General features: G+C 40.3%; 3 protein-coding genes across 4 annotated transcripts in view; 1 reads left to right on the top strand and 2 right to left on the bottom strand.

The window, feature by feature from the left end:
* spinb (spindlin b) overlaps positions 1-125 on the bottom strand; it is a 12,968-nt gene extending 12,843 nt beyond the window's left edge. Inside the window, exon 1 of the mRNA XM_081350022.1 lies at positions 1-125. This exon is cut by the window's left edge and continues 452 nt beyond it. The gene's annotated coding sequence lies outside the window, so the exon portion shown is untranslated.
* Positions 126-172: 47 nt separating this feature from the next.
* Positions 173-11,296, top strand: mfsd14bb (major facilitator superfamily domain containing 14Bb). 2 transcript variants are annotated; one of them, XM_081350018.1, is made up of 12 exons: positions 173-361; positions 1,318-1,410; positions 1,511-1,573; positions 1,836-1,963; positions 3,047-3,161; positions 3,733-3,951; positions 4,868-4,981; positions 5,080-5,151; positions 5,451-5,563; positions 6,233-6,330; positions 7,505-7,650; positions 9,203-11,296. In XM_081350018.1, the coding sequence occupies exons 1-12, from the start codon at positions 341-343 to the stop codon at positions 9,416-9,418; spliced, it is 1,398 nt and encodes a 465-aa protein (XP_081206144.1). In that variant the 5' UTR covers positions 173-340; the 3' UTR covers positions 9,419-11,296. The 2 variants fall into 2 exon arrangements, with proteins under 2 accessions (XP_081206144.1, XP_081206143.1); XM_081350017.1 differs by having other exon boundaries at positions 1,315-1,410; positions 9,203-11,294.
* A 1,112-nt stretch (positions 11,297-12,408) lies between these two features.
* The window catches only part of srp19 (signal recognition particle 19), a 23,063-nt gene continuing 17,971 nt past the window's right edge, over positions 12,409-17,500 (bottom strand). The window contains exons 7-13 of the mRNA XM_081350021.1: positions 16,167-16,222; positions 15,940-16,096; positions 15,714-15,850; positions 15,110-15,255; positions 14,556-14,708; positions 14,313-14,437; positions 12,409-13,215 (exon numbers count right to left, since the gene is read on the bottom strand). Coding sequence (XP_081206147.1) covers positions 13,166-13,215; positions 14,313-14,437; positions 14,556-14,708; positions 15,110-15,255; positions 15,714-15,850; positions 15,940-16,096; positions 16,167-16,222 — 824 coding nt within the window. The 3' untranslated portion in view covers positions 12,409-13,165. The remainder of the gene's footprint in view (positions 13,216-14,312; positions 14,438-14,555; positions 14,709-15,109; positions 15,256-15,713; positions 15,851-15,939; positions 16,097-16,166; positions 16,223-17,500) is intronic.

Raw genomic sequence — 17,500 nt, 5'->3', positions numbered from 1 at the left:
CTTTTATTTATTGGCTTTTATATTTTACTTTTATATTATTATGACATATAAAGTGTACGTCTAAACATCAATAATATTGTGAACTAAGGTTCGAAATTTAGATTTGATTTACGATTCCTCAGTTTTTTTTTAAAAAAAGTGAATAAAACTTTTATTTTGAAATTGACTCAGAAGTACTCAGACCCGGAAGCCGGATGTTGATGCTCAGGAATGTTGATGTTAGAAAGTGGAAGAGAAGAGCGTTAACGAGAGCTGCTCGAGTTTATTAATTATTATTAATTAAATCCGGTCAGGATGATTGAGGTCTCGAGCAGAATGTGAGAGTCGGACGGAAAACATCATGCTGTTCAAACACCTCAGAGTGAGTGACGTCATCGCACCTCAGCATTATCACTGTTTTTATTGTAAATGAAGGAACTGATGATGAGCGAGTTTCCGTGTGTTGTGCGATGGTTAATTCTGTCACGTGTTCAGACGGATCTATAGTGACAGATTAATGTTCATGGTTTTTCTCACTCTCTCTCATACACACACACACACTCAAACACATACACTCTGTCACACACATACACTAACACAGACACACACTCTCATTCATTCACTTATACACATACTCAAACACACACACTCTCTCACACAATTACACTCCCACACACTCACTTACACTCACACTCACACACTCACTCTCACACACTCACTCACTCTCACACACAATTACACTCACACACTCACTCTCACACACAATTACACTCACACTCACTCACTCACTCACTCTCACACACACATTACTCCCACACTTAAACATACACTTACACCCACACACACACACATTCACAGACTCACACACACACACACACACACACTTACACTCGCATACACACATTCTCTCTCACACACACTCACTCACACAGACACACTTTTACACACACACACACACACACACACTTACACTCGCATACACACATTCTCTCTCACACACACTCACTCACACAGACACACTTTTACACACACACACACACACACACACACACACACATTCACAGACTCACACACACACACACACACACACTTACACTCGCATACACACATTCTCTCTCACACACACTCACTCACACAGACACACTTTTACACACACACACACACACACACACACACACACACACACACACATTTACACACACACTGACACTGTCTCTCACACCTGAGACTGTCATGTTTCACAGCTGTGTGTGTGTGTGTGTGTGTGTGTGTGTGTGTGTGTGTGTGTGTGTGTGTGTGTGTGTGTGTGTGTGTGTGTGTGTGTGTGTGTTCCAGCAGCGCAGTGTGGGCCGGGCGAGGGTGTCTCATGCGGTGGCCGTGATCTTCCTGGAGTTCTTCTCCTGGGGTCTCCTGACCACGCCGATGCTGACGGTGCGTCTCTCTCACACACACACACACACACACACACACACACACACACACACACACACACACACACACACACTGTTCTCTGACCTGTTCTTCATTACAGGTGCTGCATGAAACCTTCCCACAGCACACGTTCCTCATGAACGGCCTCATCCAGGGCGTCAAGGTCAGCGGCTCACATTTGCATATCATTCGCATATCATTTGTGTTCACTGTGGTCATAATGTGTGACAGTCCTCGATCATTATTGGCTAGATATTATATTTTCTTACTGTGTAAAAGGCCGTTTTGCATTGAATGTCGTAACTGGAGTGTGTGTTCAGTGGAGTGTGTTCAGGCGTAACTGGAGTGTGTTCAGTCGTAACTGGAGTGTGTGTTCAGTGGAGTGTGTGTTGAGTGGTAACTGGAGTGTGTGTGCTGTGTTTCAGGGTCTGCTGTCGTTCATGAGCGCTCCTCTGATCGGGGCCTTGTCTGATATTTGGGGCAGAAAAAGTTTCCTGTTGCTCACAGTGTTTTTCACCTGCGCCCCAATCCCACTGATGAGGATCAGCCCATGGTGAGTGTGTGTGTGTGTGTGTGTGTGTGTGTGTGTGTGTGTGTGTGTGTGTGTGTGTGTGTGTGTGTGTGTGTGTGTGAGAGAGAGAGAGAGAGAGAGAGACTGTGTTCACTGTGCTCTCAGAGAGAGGTGGAGACAGAAGAACACTTCCTGATACACTGTGATCACTATCACAGCATTAGATCAGACTATTTCACTAGATTCCAACAACTAGAACCAAATTTTATGGCATTACCAAATTCAGAAAAATTAAAGCATATTCTGGGAGAGAACTCCAGCTCAATCACAACAGCAGCAAAATGTACATAGGTGTTTTTTTTTTTTTTTTTGGTTTGTTTTTTGAGAGAGAAAGTGTGTGTGTGTGTGTGTGTGTGTGTGTGTGTGTGTGTGAGAGCGAGAGAGAGAGAGCTCCATCACATGACTCTCAAGTGACTGAGTCTCTAGTACCCAGTGGAGACGAATGCACTGATTCACAGACTGACTTTGATCTGTAGTTTGTGCTGTACAGCGCTGGACCTGTTGATGTTTCTGTTGTTAAAGGAGAGCTCCGGTCAATTTTAACATTGAGCTCATTTTTTTGTACATTTGGAGTTCTGTCAATACAGAGAACAACTACAAAAATCGGTGTTGCCTACACCGAGTTATTCTATTTTTAAAATTTGCACCCTGTTGACTTCAATAGGGCAAGTACTAAACCTGCTTTTAGGCTCTTAACATCCTTGATGTGTCATTACAAGTGCACAGAAAATGTGAGTGATTCCTTCTGAGTGAACACGAGTGAGTCTGACTGCAGTAGATGTGAAAGATATGTATAAAAATGGTGTTATTTTAGCCAGCGCACATACCTGTGTTTACATCCTGTTTTCGGTCGAAGTCCACAGTAGTCGATTGCCGAGTTCACGCGCAGAGGTTTAGTTACCTATGATCACGCGCATGAACTCGACAATCGACTACTATGGACTTACTATGGACTTCGAAATGAGCTCAATGTTAAAATTGACCGGAGTTCTCCTTTAAGATGAACTGATTCATGTGTGTGTGTGTGTGTGTGTGTGTGTGTGTGTGTGTGTCTCTCTTCATCAGGTGGTTCTTTGCACTGATGTCGGTGTCTGGACTTTTCTCTGTTACATTTTCTGTGATATTTGCGTATGTGGCTGATATTACAGAAGAGCATGAAAGAAGCACAGCGTATGGACTGGTGAGAACACACACACACACACACACACACACACACACACACACACACACACATACACTCTCACACAGAGACACACACACACACACACACACACACACACACTCACACTCACACACACACACAGACACACACACATACACACACACTATAGTGACTATATTGGTCATTAGCTCTTCTGCTCAGTTCCAGATGCTCGTATGATTCCAGCTGTTCTATTATTAGTGTTTCATTATTGATGAACTGATGCAACAGAGTTTAAGTTAGTCTCATATGTGATGAGGTTTGCATCGCTGATTCTGTTACTCTCCTGTGTATCGCTGTGAAGCTGCTGTGGAGCAGTCTGGACTTTATAAAGCGCAATCAGAATAAATCACATATTCTCCCTCCGTGAAGCTTCTAAACGGATCATTCACATTCATCCAAAGCCACTTACACTGCATTCCAGCTTCACATCTACACTCTTATCAGTTCCTGCTTTCCCTGGGAGTCGAACCCCTGACCTTGGCGTTGCAAGCGCCAGCGCTCCACTGTTGTCTGGTTGTTTGATCTCTTTGCTTGTGTCGTGCTCCAGGTTTCAGCGACGTTCGCGGCGAGTTTAGTGACGAGTCCAGCTATCGGAGCGTTCCTGTCGGCCCAGTACGGGGACAGTCTGGTGGTTCTGCTCGCCACCATCATCGCAGTGGCCGACATCCTCTTCGTCCTGCTGGTGGTTCCCGAGTCTCTGCCCGACAAAATGAGGCTGTCATCATGGGGTTTCCCCATTTCCTGGGCGCAGGCGGATCCCTTCGCTGTGAGTCACACGCTTGTCATCTACAGAGGGTGTGAATAACACAATAAACACACAGAAATGAAAGCAGCAGTTCAGAGAGCATCTGATCACAGTGATGTTTCATGTTGACAGATGAGCTCATTATAATCAAACTATCATAACTGTGTAATTTTAGACAGTAGACTATATAGATCTGGCTACGTGAGACTATAGTTTGAATTAATTCATTTTCTTTGCATGACACACTGACATTACAGTACAGAACGGCTCTTGCCTGAACATTATACGAGCGTTTGTTCACATCCTTCTGATTGTTACATATTTATATTTCACATAAAAACCGGTCTATAGTCTTATATAGAAAACCTAGGAAGTCAGATGTGTATTTTTTTAAGTTTCATCACAAGCTGTTCACACACTGGTAATAAAAAAGCGATTCATAATAATAGAGGTTTATGCATTGATGTCAGTTTCCCGCAGGAACACTGAGTGGCAGAAGAGCTGAGAGGGACTGGAGTTAATAGAGGAAACTGCGAAAACACGAGTAAAACAAACGATTATCAGTTTAAATTTGCCTGTAAACGCTTTATATAAATACATTATAGGAAACATACAATATACAATGTGTAACCGCAGTCGCTCAGGCCGACGGTGACGTGATGCGCATGCCCTCTATACTCGTGTGTTTTATATACTCAGTCTTATTGGATGATAGTTAAGCGAGGGCAGTGACATGTGATGTGAGATATGACGTTCTCCGATTGATCCCGCATCTCAAATAATGCAGAACATCCTTTGAGTTTTAGATATTCTGTCAGTTCTTGTGACACAGCTGTATGTGTGTGTGTGTGTGTGTGTGTGTGTGTGTGTGTGTGTGTGTGTGTGTGTGTGTGTGTGTGTGTGTGTGTGTGTGTGTGTGTGTGTGTGTGTGTGTTAGTCCCTGAGGAAGGTTGGGAAAGACTCCACAGTGCTGCTCATCTGCGTCACAGTGTTCCTGTCGTATCTGCCGGAGGCCGGACAGTATTCCAGCTTCTTCCTCTACCTGGGACAGGTGCGTAACGCTTCGAGGTCACTTCCGCAGTGTGGCATGAATTTGAGTTAATTTTCCCTTTAAGCACAAACATTAGAAACTGTGTGTTGGTGTTTCAGGTCATCAACTTCTCATCAGAAGCGATTGCAGCTTATATAGCGATGGTGGGAATCCTGTCCATCATTGCACAGGTAAAGACCTTCAGCTTAGTTTTCACAAACCCTTGTCTTGTAATTATATATATATAATTAACAGTAAATAATCTCCTCTCTGGTATTTTTTTATTGCTAACTAATGAACTGTGAACACAAGAACCAATGAGGTTCGTTCTCGTGTTACGCAGCACGCTTGAGCTTTTGATTATGTTGCTGATCAGTGTTTATATGTGAATAAAAGCCTAAATCGGACCTGATCATCTGCTGTCAATCAATGAGCCGATGGCCGATACGTTGTTGCATCCCTGTTCATGACACTGATTGTCTTTTTGCAGACGTTACTTTTGAGCATTCTGATGAAGAGGATTGGAAATAAAAGCACAGTGCTACTGGGCCTGGGGTTTCAGCTGTTCCAGCTGGCCTGGTACGGCTTCGGGTCAGAACCATGGTGAGCTGGATCTACGGTCCGAGTCTGTCCTGATACTATGATGGATAAGTAGGGCTGGGTATCCATTCAGATGTTCCAACTCAATGAATATAGATTTAATACAAATCTTACATTTTTTTTTTTTTTAAAGAACAGTGAACATAAATTTACAAGGGGTTAATTAATAAAAATAAATTAAGAGCCACAAACCTGTATATTAAACTCTTTTTATTTGAGGTACATTAAAACCAGCTCTATATTTCAAATGCATACAATAAATAGACAGGAATTTGATTAAGTTGAAAATTGAAAATTGGACGGGTCAGAAGAGTCGCACGCCTTGATTAAAGGATCAGGTTATTTTATGTTTAGTATTAAACATACATAATATCTCATAATGGAGGCATAATGGAACTAATACAGGCTTTTGGGTGATAGATAAATAAATATGGAAAAAATTATACGTGGCCTTTGAGAATTTTGATTCGACCACATTTTTAAATAAAAAACGATTAATCTAAAAATATTTTTTTTGCCCAGCCCTATGGATGAGGTTTATTTTGATCTGTATCGACTGGCATTGTTTGTAATGGAAAAGAGATTGAACGCGTGACGTCAGCACTATTGTGAAGGGATTACCAGCCTGTGACTCGCTGGGTTTAAAATAGTGTTTGTGTTTGTGTGTCCCAGGATGATGTGGGCGGCCGGGACCGTCGCTGCCATGTCCAGTATCACCTTCCCCGCGGTGAGCGCGCTGGTGTCTCACTGCACAGACCGCGACCAGCAGGGTAAGACTCAGACGTGTGTGTTAAAGGACCTGTCGTCTTGTGTTAACAGGGTAAGACTCAAAACACAACAACAACATGGGCGTTAAAAAGAGCTTGAGTGGCTCGTGTTAAAGCACTGACGGAACCGTCCATATCGCTGTGGAAGAAGAGCCAAATTATGTACATTAACAATGATTTAAAATATTAAAGGAGTCGTTCACTTCAGAATTAAAGTTTCCTTATAGTTTACTCTCCCCAACGCCAACCAAGATGTTCATGTCTTTCTTTCTTCAGTGGGAAAGAAATGAAGGTTTTTGAGGGAAAACACTCCAGGATGTTCCTCCATATAGTGTCTTCAATGGGGTCCAACGGGTCGAAGGTCCAGATGTGAGTTTCAGTGCAGCTTCAAAGTCTCGATCCAGCCGAGGAATAAGAGTCTCATCTAGACACACCAGCGGACATTTTAGAACAAAATACACATGTATATAGTTTAAACCACTAATGCTGGTCTTGCACTCGCTGTGATGCGACACACATTACGTAATCAGGTTGAAAGGTCAAGCGTGACGTGGGGGAAGAACAGACCCAGTGTTTACAAAGCAAACGTGAAAAGACTGAGACAAACACTATTTACAAAAAAACAATGATGTCGGACGAATTTGAAGTTGGAAGGGAAAAAGAGATGGAGTTTTTCGCTCTATCCTACATTTATAAACCGGAACATGCTTGACTTTTCACCCTGATTACGTAATGTGTGTCTCATCACAGCGAGAGCAAGACGAGCATCTGTAGGTTAAAAGTATATAAATGTGTATTTAGTTATAAAATGTCGGCTGGTTTGTCTAGATGAGACTCTTATTCCTCGGCTGGATCGTGTCGAGACTTTGAAGCTGCACTGAAACTCACATCTGGACCTTCGACCCGTTGGACCCCATTGAAGACACTATATGGAGGAACATCCTGGAGTGTTTTCCTCAAAAACCTTCATTTCTTTTCCACTGAAGAAAGAAACACATGAACATCTTGGATGGCGTGGGGGAGAGTAAACTATCAAAATTAAATTATAAATTAAACAAATCCTTCAAATTAAAATATCAATCCACATCAAACTGGAAGTAGCGGATACAATTTCAGTGTGGCAAAATGTCTCTGGCACTGATTCTCTGGATTTGATGATTTGTGTGTGTTGTTTTAGGAGCGGTTCAGGGAATGATCACAGGGATTCGAGGTCTGTGTAACGGACTCGGTCCTGCTCTCTTCGGATTCATATTCTTCCTCTTCAATGTGGAGCTGAAGGAGATGAGCCCCGTCCCGAACCCCGTCACGCCCGCCACCGAAGAGGTCAGAGGTCACTGCTCAGTCAAGCTTTCAGGAGCCGCATTTCCATTTCCCTTCAGATTGCGGATTGAAAATACGCCCAATGAAAATATGTCAAACTCGCTAAAACTCCCATGTATCGCAAAAAAATTTATCCGCTCGCATGAGATGGTAAAGGTCGAAAAAGGAATGTTTCGCAAAACTGCAATGGACACAGTTTTAGCATTTACAGTCACCTGACGTACGTAAAGTCGATCGTTCTTTAACGAAGGCGAGGTGTGTTTGGACAGAAGACGAGACAGAGCTCTTTATTAAACTCATAAAAGACAAAAGAATTATGGGAATACTGGATTCTAAACCTCAAAGAAATGCCACAATCAAGACCTCGAAGCAGATCTGAGTGTGAAACTCCCAGAAACTCTCCCAGTATAAGGGGCTTTTCTTCCCATTAATGCTTGGATGCACGCCTTCATCTCCTTCCAATAATAATAATAATGGCAGCTATAAAGTGTAATACTTTAATAAAGTGCGGCGGCTGCGATATACGTAAACCTGCCAACATGATTATCTCGAGAGGAAAAATGACGTTTTAGTCGCATAACAACGGTTAAATGGAAACGCCGTCATTTCGCAATAGTTTTTTAGCGACATTTAGAAAATATCGCTAAACTTTTGCGCAAATCTATAATGGAATCGCGGCTAGTGTTATTTTCCTGTATTTGTTTCTGTTTGAATTAACATTATTTTTCTTACCCATTTGACCGTTCGCAAAGACCCGCCCCCTTTAGTTACTGTTGCTATGTCCGACAAGCCACGCTCTCACACACACCATGTTCTCACACACTTAAACACACATCGCGGAGCAGAGAGGACACTGACAACACACTGACACACAGGACAGACCAGGGTACTTTTGACATGAAACAAAGTCTCACCTTTCAAATTTGGTCATTTTTTAAAGAAATTTAAACGATAAATAGCGTTTCGTGGCTCTTTAATGTGTCTGACAGATCGCTCAGTTAAAGCGGCTCGTGAACCGATCATCTCTTCCTTCTAGTTCATTTATAGCATCAAATAAACATGAATGAAGGACGTCAGTACACTCCGTTTATCAAGTTCAGATCCTCCAACATTAATCTACTAACTCTCCTGACCGCTTTGTCGGACAAAAATGGCGGATGGAGGATTATGATTGGTCAGATCGCCTGTCAATCAAACTCCCTGCGAAGGTTCAATTGGCAGATAATTTCAGTAGCACCTCACTGCAGTACACGAGATCCAAGGGGCGGAGTTGGATCCAGATCAGGGGGTGGAGATGGGTAGGTTTGTTAGGTGGGAGGAGTTGGATCTGGATCCAACTCCTCCCCCTGGATTTCATGTTCTGCAGTGAGGACCATCTCGATAATTTTGCTTTTTTTAAGCTCTCTTAATTATGATTTCCCCAGAAAACAAGACATAATATCTTAAGTCATTTTACTACTTTAGTAAATGCATCTTGCTTTAAGAATGTTTAGACATTTGGACTGGAAACAAGACAAGTAAGAAAAGCATTTTTTGTCTGTGTTGTGTCTTCCAGAAGTCCGTGATTCCGGGTCCCCCGTTCCTGTTCGGCGCGTGTACGGTGGTGCTGGCGCTGCTGGTGGCGGTCTTCATCCCGGCTCAACACACTCCGGTGGTGAAGACGTGCGGCGCGAGGATCCTGACGGAGCCGGTGAGCGGCGGCCCCGAAAACGCCTCCGTTCCTGCGAGCGACGAGGACAACGAGCCTCTCCTGCAGGACAGCAGCTTGTAGACCTCTGACCCCAGCGAGCTTCCCGATCCGGAGCGCGTCTGAAAGAGCTTTTATTACATTTCTGAACGTCTTATAACAAGGTCTCATTTGATAACATTAGTTAATGCATTAACTATAACTGCAGCATTTATTAATCTTTATCATAACTCATATTAATCCACAGTGCAAGAGCTAAAGTTAAGACATACAACTTTTGATTTTAAATGTATTGTGTTGAATTTAAAGGACTAGTTCACTTTAAAATGAAAATTAGCCCATGATTTACTCTCCCTCAAGGTGTATATGACATTCTTCTTCCAGACGAACACAGAGTTATAATAAAAATATGATTATAATTTAAAGTGAACTACTCCTTTAACATGCACTAAGATTCATAAACGCTGTAGAAGTATTTTTCATTGTTAATTCTTGTTGAATAATGTCGTAAACTAATGCTAACAAATGAAACCTTATTATAAAGCGTCATCTTACTTTTTATTTTTCTGTCTTCGAATCTTTGAAAGAGAATGTGCCTTCTTCATATTTTGGCGTATAGTTCATGTGCTGCCGTGTATCTAATTTGTAAATGTAGTCAGCCAATGTCCTGTAATATAGAAGAAATAGAAGAAGAGTAGAATTCTTCTTCTTCTTCTTCTTCTAATATATTACTGATGACCTTTAACCTCTGCGCTAAACAATAATAATGTCATCGTGCAAAGTTTTCATCTGAAAAACATGAGCTTCTTCCTCAGTGTTTCTCGTTCTCCAGCACAAATATCTAAACATTCTTAAATCAAGAGACATTTACTGGAGAAGAAGCAAAATGACTGAAGATATTAAGACTTGTTTAATGAAAAAATGTCAATATCTGCCAATAGAGTCAGAAAAATCATCTTGTTTTCACTTTGAATAAAGATTATATTTCTGACTCCATTGTCAGATATTTATTCTTGTTTTAAGCACAAACTCACTTCATTTTGATTCATTTTCCAGACTTAATTATCTTCACTCATTTCGCTTCTCCAGTAAATGTATCTTGTTTAAGAATGTTTAGATATTTGTGCTGGAAAACGAGACAGAAACACTGAGGAAGAACATCATGTTTTGTTAGTTAAAGTTAATAAATGGCACAAAACAGACATAATCATTGTTTTTATATCAGATGCAGCTTTTGATGGATGAATTATTACGAAGTAAATCCTCATAAACAGTATATGAGCACCAGCTGCTCGACACAGAGCTGCTACCTCACAGATTTAATGCATATGTCTGATATCATTTCCAATAATCATGTTTTTAAAACAGCTTTACTGATTTATCGCTCGACTCTTATTGACTTTTATGTGATTATTTAATTCGTGTTTTTAATTTTTTTGCATGTTAAACGCAGAGTCAGTTTCATTACGAGATAAGCTGAAGATGATCAGATTGATTGCATTATATCATGTATAAACTGCAGCAATAACCGCATGAACTACATGCCTAAATCCACGATCTCTGGACTGAATGTCTGTCGCGTTAGTGACGTGTTTTAGCAGCACAGTTTTGACTTTTAATCGCCAATCTTGGGGACCTGATTATTATTAATATTACGCATACTTGAAAATGAAGTGTTGACGTGACTGTATTTATGCGATTGATGCTGATTTCCACGCATTGATTCGAGAAGCTCGTGGCCCCAATAAAGTCATTTTAGATGTTTTTCAATGAAATGCACTTTGTTTTTTAAAGATGTTTCGGCTCCAGTGCCATTCCTCATGTCTATGCAGACTCCTGATGCTCTTCGGTTTGACCAGATTTTATTGAAGCGTGCAGTGCACATTAAGCATTCGTTTGCTGATGTTTGTTACAAGCTGTTCGTTAATCAATGTTTCAATAAACCACTTCATATTCCAGGATTAGATTTGTTTTTTTTCTCCATTGACAGCTTTTGCAAAACATGATGTTCTTCCTCAGTGTTTCTGTCTCGTTTTCCAGCACAAATATCTAAACATTCTTAAAGGGGTGGTTGATTATGATTTGACTTTTCTAACTTTAGTTAGTGTGTAATGTTGCTGTTTGAGCATAAACAACATTGCAAAGTTACAGCACTCAAAGTTCAAAGCAAAGGGAGAAATTTGCTTTTAAAGAAATTGTTTTCTAAGAACTAAACGGCTGGTAGAGACTACACGAACTTCCTCCCGGGTTAGTGACATCACCAACCCTAAAATTTACATAAACCCCGCCCCCGGAATCGCGGTTTATAGATTATCATGACAGAATATGACTTGAAGATAGTTAACTCCACATCATCTACATAAATTCATCAACTAACATTCAGAAATGTCCTGTTGCTTCTACATGTTGTTACTTCTTCTCGAGTCTCTCCATCATTGTCTGACTCCGGTTTGAACATAAAAGGCTAAAAGTTTTTGAAATTTTCAGTGCATGTGTGTGTGAGGTAAAAGTACACAAGCTCTTGAAGCTCCGCCCCCTGCGCCGGGAGCAGCAGCTCATTTGCATTTAAAGGGACAGACACAAAAACGGTGCGTTTTTGCTCACCCTCAAAAAGTGACAATTTTAACATGCTATATAAAAATATCTGTGGGGTATTTTGAGCTAAAACTTCACACACACACTCTGGGGACATCAGAGACTTACTTTACATCTTGTGAAAAGGGCATTACACCACCCATTTAAATCAAGAGACATTTACTGGAGAAGCAGCAAAATGACTGAAGATCTTAAGACTTCAAAAACATCAAAAATGTCCTTAAAACAAGAACAAATATCTGCCAATAAATCAGAAAAATAATCTTAATTCAAAGGGAAACAAGATTATTTTTCTGACCCCATATTAAGCATAAAGTCACTTAATTTTGACACATTTTCAGACTTAATATCTTCAGTCATTTTGCTTCTTCTCCAGTAAATGTCTCTTGATTTGAGAATGTTTAGATATTTGTGCTGGAAAACGAGACAGAAACACTGAGGACGAACATCATGTTTTACATTGTAGGAAAAACTTCAGGTGTTCGCATGTTATATTTATGGCAGAAAGCAAAACTGATGAAAAAGTTTTAATTGCAATACATTAAAATGGCATTTCTTTTTTTATGACATATCTTATAAAACTGAGTTCGATCAAACAGGATCATGATCATGCTGTTAAACGTTTGGTCACATCAAAACAAACTTAATGAAGATTTCACCGAAAACCAGATCAAAATGGGTTTGGCATTTTAACTAGTCAGAATGATAAATGCGGTCAAAAATAAAAACATGAACTTCAACCCGACTAGCTGTCAGAATTACAGATCTGCACCGCAAAGAAGTCTCGTTTTCCAGCACAAATATCTAAACATTCTTAAATCAAGAGACATTTACTGGAGAAGAAGCGAAATCACTGAAGATATTAAGACTGGATAAAGAATCAAAATGAGTTAAAACAAGAACAAATATCTGTTAATGGAGTCAGAAATATAAACTTCAATAATATCTTCAGTCATTTTGCTTCTTCTCCAGTAAATGTATCTTGATTTGAGAATGTTTAGATGTTTGTGCTGGAAAACGAGACAATGAGGAAAAACATATTTTTTTCTTTAAAAAGAATTAGTAAAGCGCTGCTACAAAAGAAATCCAAACCCTTTAGATACTAAAACTCATCAACAGTTTAACCTGCATTTGTATTTGGATTGCACTCGGAATGAGAGAACTAATAACCGGATCACACTGATGCCTGGAGTCATGCTGAAGATGAGGATGAGGATGGTGTGTGTTCTTCATCTTCTACAGCAAGCAGCTCAAGGACACTTTAGTGGTGTACATCGGCTGAGTGTCTGAAAAGAGTCGTTTGAGGAACATTTAAAGCTCAATATCTGCAAATGTATTCTTTTTTTAAGGATTCTTGCATGCATATATTTTACTTCATCCTCTTCCCTCAGGACATTATGACCCGGAAATATTTAAAAAAAAAAAAAAAAAAAAAAAGAGTGTTCATAAGAGGGGTCCAAGACCCCAGGACTTTTGTCGCACTTGAACCACAAATACACACACACACACAAATGTATGGATTCGAGGAGTTTTGTGGTTAAAATTTTAAAAAGTAACTAGAATGTACATTTCCTGAAGAAAATGTGAGTGGTGCTTGCGGTGGCAAAATTCAGCACGGTTGCTAGGGTTTTCTGGGTGGTTGCTATTGTGTTGCTAGGCGGTTGGGTTGTTAGGGTATTCTGGGTGGTTGCTAGGCGGTTGCTAGGGAGTTCTGGGTGGTTGTTAGGCGGTTGCTAGAGTGTTGCTTGGCGGTTGCTCGGGTATTCTGGGTGGTTGTTATGGTTTTGCTAGGCAGTTGCTAGGGTATTCTGGGTGGTTGGTAGGCGGTTGCTAGGGTATTCTGGGTGGTTGCTAGGGCGTTGCTAGGCAGTTGTTAGGGTGTTTTGGGTGGTTGCTAGGCAGTTGCTAGGGTGTTCTGGGTGGTATCTAGGTGGTTGCTAGGCAGTTGCTAAGGTGTTCTGGGTGGTTGCTAGGGTATTCTTGGTGGTTGCTAGGGCGTTGCTAGGTGGTTGCTATGGTGTTCTGGGGGAATTATCAGTACATTATCAGTAGATATTTTGAGCTGAATTAAAAGAGTTATGCATGAGTTGTGAGTTATTTAAGTTGAAAGAATGTGAGGAATGTGCTTAAATTACTATTTATTTATTATTTATTGATCAAATCTAGTCATTTAAAGGTAAATAAAATAACAAAAACTCTCCCCCCAAAAAAATGCATTAAAAAATATTATCAAAATGAAATAAGCTTTCTGGACAAAAAAGTATAATTTCAGGACTTCGCGTCACTTTGACCCGCGAGGGGAGGATGCAGTAAACGGCATGTAAACTGATGACATCACTGATGATGACGTCACTGATGATGATGTCACTGATGATGACGTCACCTCTGTCCTGAAGAGACTCGATGTATGTTTTCATGAACTCCTTCTCAAGTTCGTCCAGAGCTTCTGCGTCATCGTTCACGTCTTCATCCGGAGCGTTGATCGGATTGTCATAAAGTCGGATTAATCTGGAACAGAAAGATCCCGATCAGGCTGATCATGTTTTGATCAATACTCAATCTCACAGACTGAAACGAAGGGTTTCTGAGGGATATTTCACACACACACACACACACACACACACACTTGATGTCAGGGCTGTCGACGATCTGCGACGGGATGCTGTAGAGCTCGTCTGCGCTGATGACCAGCATCTTCAGGTGAACGAGGTTCGTCATCGGCATCGGGACGTATCGCACTCGGTTCCTGTGGAGGAACAGCGTCTCCAACGCCTCGAGTCTGAGGAGAGATTCACAGCGCACAATCATCGTGTGTGTGTGTGTTTACTCTAGGATTATCAACAGAAACACACACATTCACTCACTCACACACTCTCTCACTCACTCACTTTCTCACTCACTCACTCACCCACTCACTCACTCACACTCACTCACTCACTCACTCACTCACTCACTCACTCACTCACTCACTCACTCACTCACTCACTCACTCACCCACTCACTCACTCACACTCACTCACTCACACTCACTCACTCACTCACTCACTCACTCAGACACACACACAAACACACTCTCTCTCACTCACTCACTCACTCACCCACTCTCTCTCTCACTCACTCACTCTCTCACCCACTCACACACACACTATCTCTCTCACTCTCTCACTCACACACACACACCGGTCGATGTCTTCAGGCAGGTCAGTGAGTCTGTTTTTGCTGATGTCTAGAGTCTTCAGGCTCTCCATGCGCAGGACACAGATCGGGATGCTGGGAAACTGGTTCTCCGACAGATCCAAGTGCTTCAGTTTCTTCAGATTCTGCAGCTGAAAGAAGAGGAATATCCCAGCTAACTAAAAACATTCCCATTACAGTTATGAAAACCTTATTTCTGAATGTTCAAATCATCAGTTTTTTTAAATATTTAAAAAATAAAATAATTCTTGGTTATGTAAACGTTAATGGAACATTCAATTCAAACATTATGAGAACGTTCCTTTTGAATGTTCTGTGAAAGTAACATTTGAAAACAGTTTCATGATCGATGTATAAATAATGTTTTTGTGCTGATGTTTTGAGAACATTATTGAAGACCAGATATATTTGAACGAATAATCATCTTAATATTATATATATATATTAATATTATATAATATTAATGTTCCTGGAAGAACGTTTGTTCATAACTTTGAGAACCTTAACCTTCCGTTAGCTATTTGTTTGTTTTTCAGCCATTAGTTATGTGAGAGAATGAGTCTATATGAATGATGTATATCTGCTGTACCTCATAGGGAAGCTCAGACAAGCTTCTGTTCCCCGTCATCTCCAGTCGTTCCAGATTCTCACATTCTCCGAGTTCAGCCGGAATGCTCCGCAGTTTATTATAATTCACATTTAATTCCCTCAGGCTGATGAGTTTTCCTGTGAAGGACGAGACGTTTGAGATGTGATTTCTAGCGTGTGGAGTGTTTAATTCAGTGTGAGATGATCCGAGGTTTAGTGACACGCACCGATTTCCACGGGAATCTTCGTCAGTCCGTTCTTGGGAACGTCCAGGACACGCAGATCCACGAACGCCTCGATGTACGTGGGAATCTCCCGAATCTTCGTTGCGTGGATGTGCCATTCCCTCAGATACGTCATGAACTGAAGATCTTCGGGTAGTTTCTGTGAATCACAGTCATAAAGTCACGGACAGAACAAGCGCTTGAGGAACAGAAGAGTTTCAGAGAGTTACCATCCATTTGTCTCCATTCAGCTGGAAAATGAACTTGTTGTTCTTAGTGTCAGAGTCTGGAGGAGGCAGAAGGTCAGAGGTCAGAGGTCAGTGAAAACTGTTTGATGAGGTTTAGGCCAGGGCTATTATAATATAATAATACTATTGATAACTATATCTGAAACATATGTATATATAAATATTTAAAAATATATTACTAAAAATGCTAAAAACACACAACAAAATGGCTACTACTTTAACTAAAATGAAAACGATTCAAAATAATAATAACAAAATTATGGAAGCTTGTTTCCGCCACAGAATAAAACATTTTAAAAGATAATTGCGACTTTTTATCTCCCAATTGCGAGTTTACTTCTCGCAATTCTGACTTTATTTCTCAGAATTGCGAGATATAAAGTCAGAATTGCATGATATAAAGTCGCAATTGCGTGTTATAAAGTCAGAATTGTTAGATATAAACTATTCTGAGGTTTAAAAAAAAAAAAGTCAGTCTTTTTTTTCATTAGAATTGGACTTTATATCTCACAATTGTGAGAAAAGATATCAGCATTGTGAGATATAAACTCGCAATGTGTTATAAAGTCAGAATTGCGAGATATAAAGTCAGAATTGCGAGATATAAAGTCAGAATTGCGAGATATAAAGTCAGAATTGCGTGATATAAAGTCAGAATTGCGAGATATAAAGTCAGAATTGCGTGATATAAAGTCGCAATTGCGAGAAAAAGTCAGAATTCTGACTTTATAAGACTTTATTTCACGCAATTCTGACTTTATATCTCGCAATTCTGACTTTATAACATGCAATTGCGACTTTATTTCACGCAATTCTGACTTTATTTCACGCAATTCTGACTTTATATCTCGCAATTCTGACTTTATAACATGCAATTGCGACTTTATTTCACACAATTCTGACTTTATATCTCGCAATTCTGACTTTATAAGACGCAATTGCGACTTTATTTCACGCAATTGCGACTTTATTTCACGCAATTCTGACTTTATATCTCGCAATTCTGACTTTATTTCACGCAATTCTGACTTTATATCTCGCAATTCTGACTTTATAACATGCAATTGCGACTTTATTTCACGCAATTCTGACTTTATTTCACGCAATTCTGACTTTATATCTCACAATTCTGACTTTATATCTCGCAATTCTGACTTTATTTCACGCAATTCTGACTTTATATCTCGCAATTCTGACTTTATATCTCGCAATTCTGACTTTATATCTCACAATTCTGACTTTATATCTCGCAATTCTGACTTTATATCTCGCAATTCTGACTTTATATCTCGCAATTCTGACTTTATATCTCGCAA

This window comes from Scardinius erythrophthalmus (genome assembly GCF_964197995.2).
Source record: "Scardinius erythrophthalmus genome assembly, chromosome: 20".
NCBI lineage: Eukaryota > Metazoa > Chordata > Actinopteri > Cypriniformes > Leuciscidae > Scardinius > Scardinius erythrophthalmus.
This window is presented reverse-complemented; position numbering and strand designations above follow the sequence as displayed.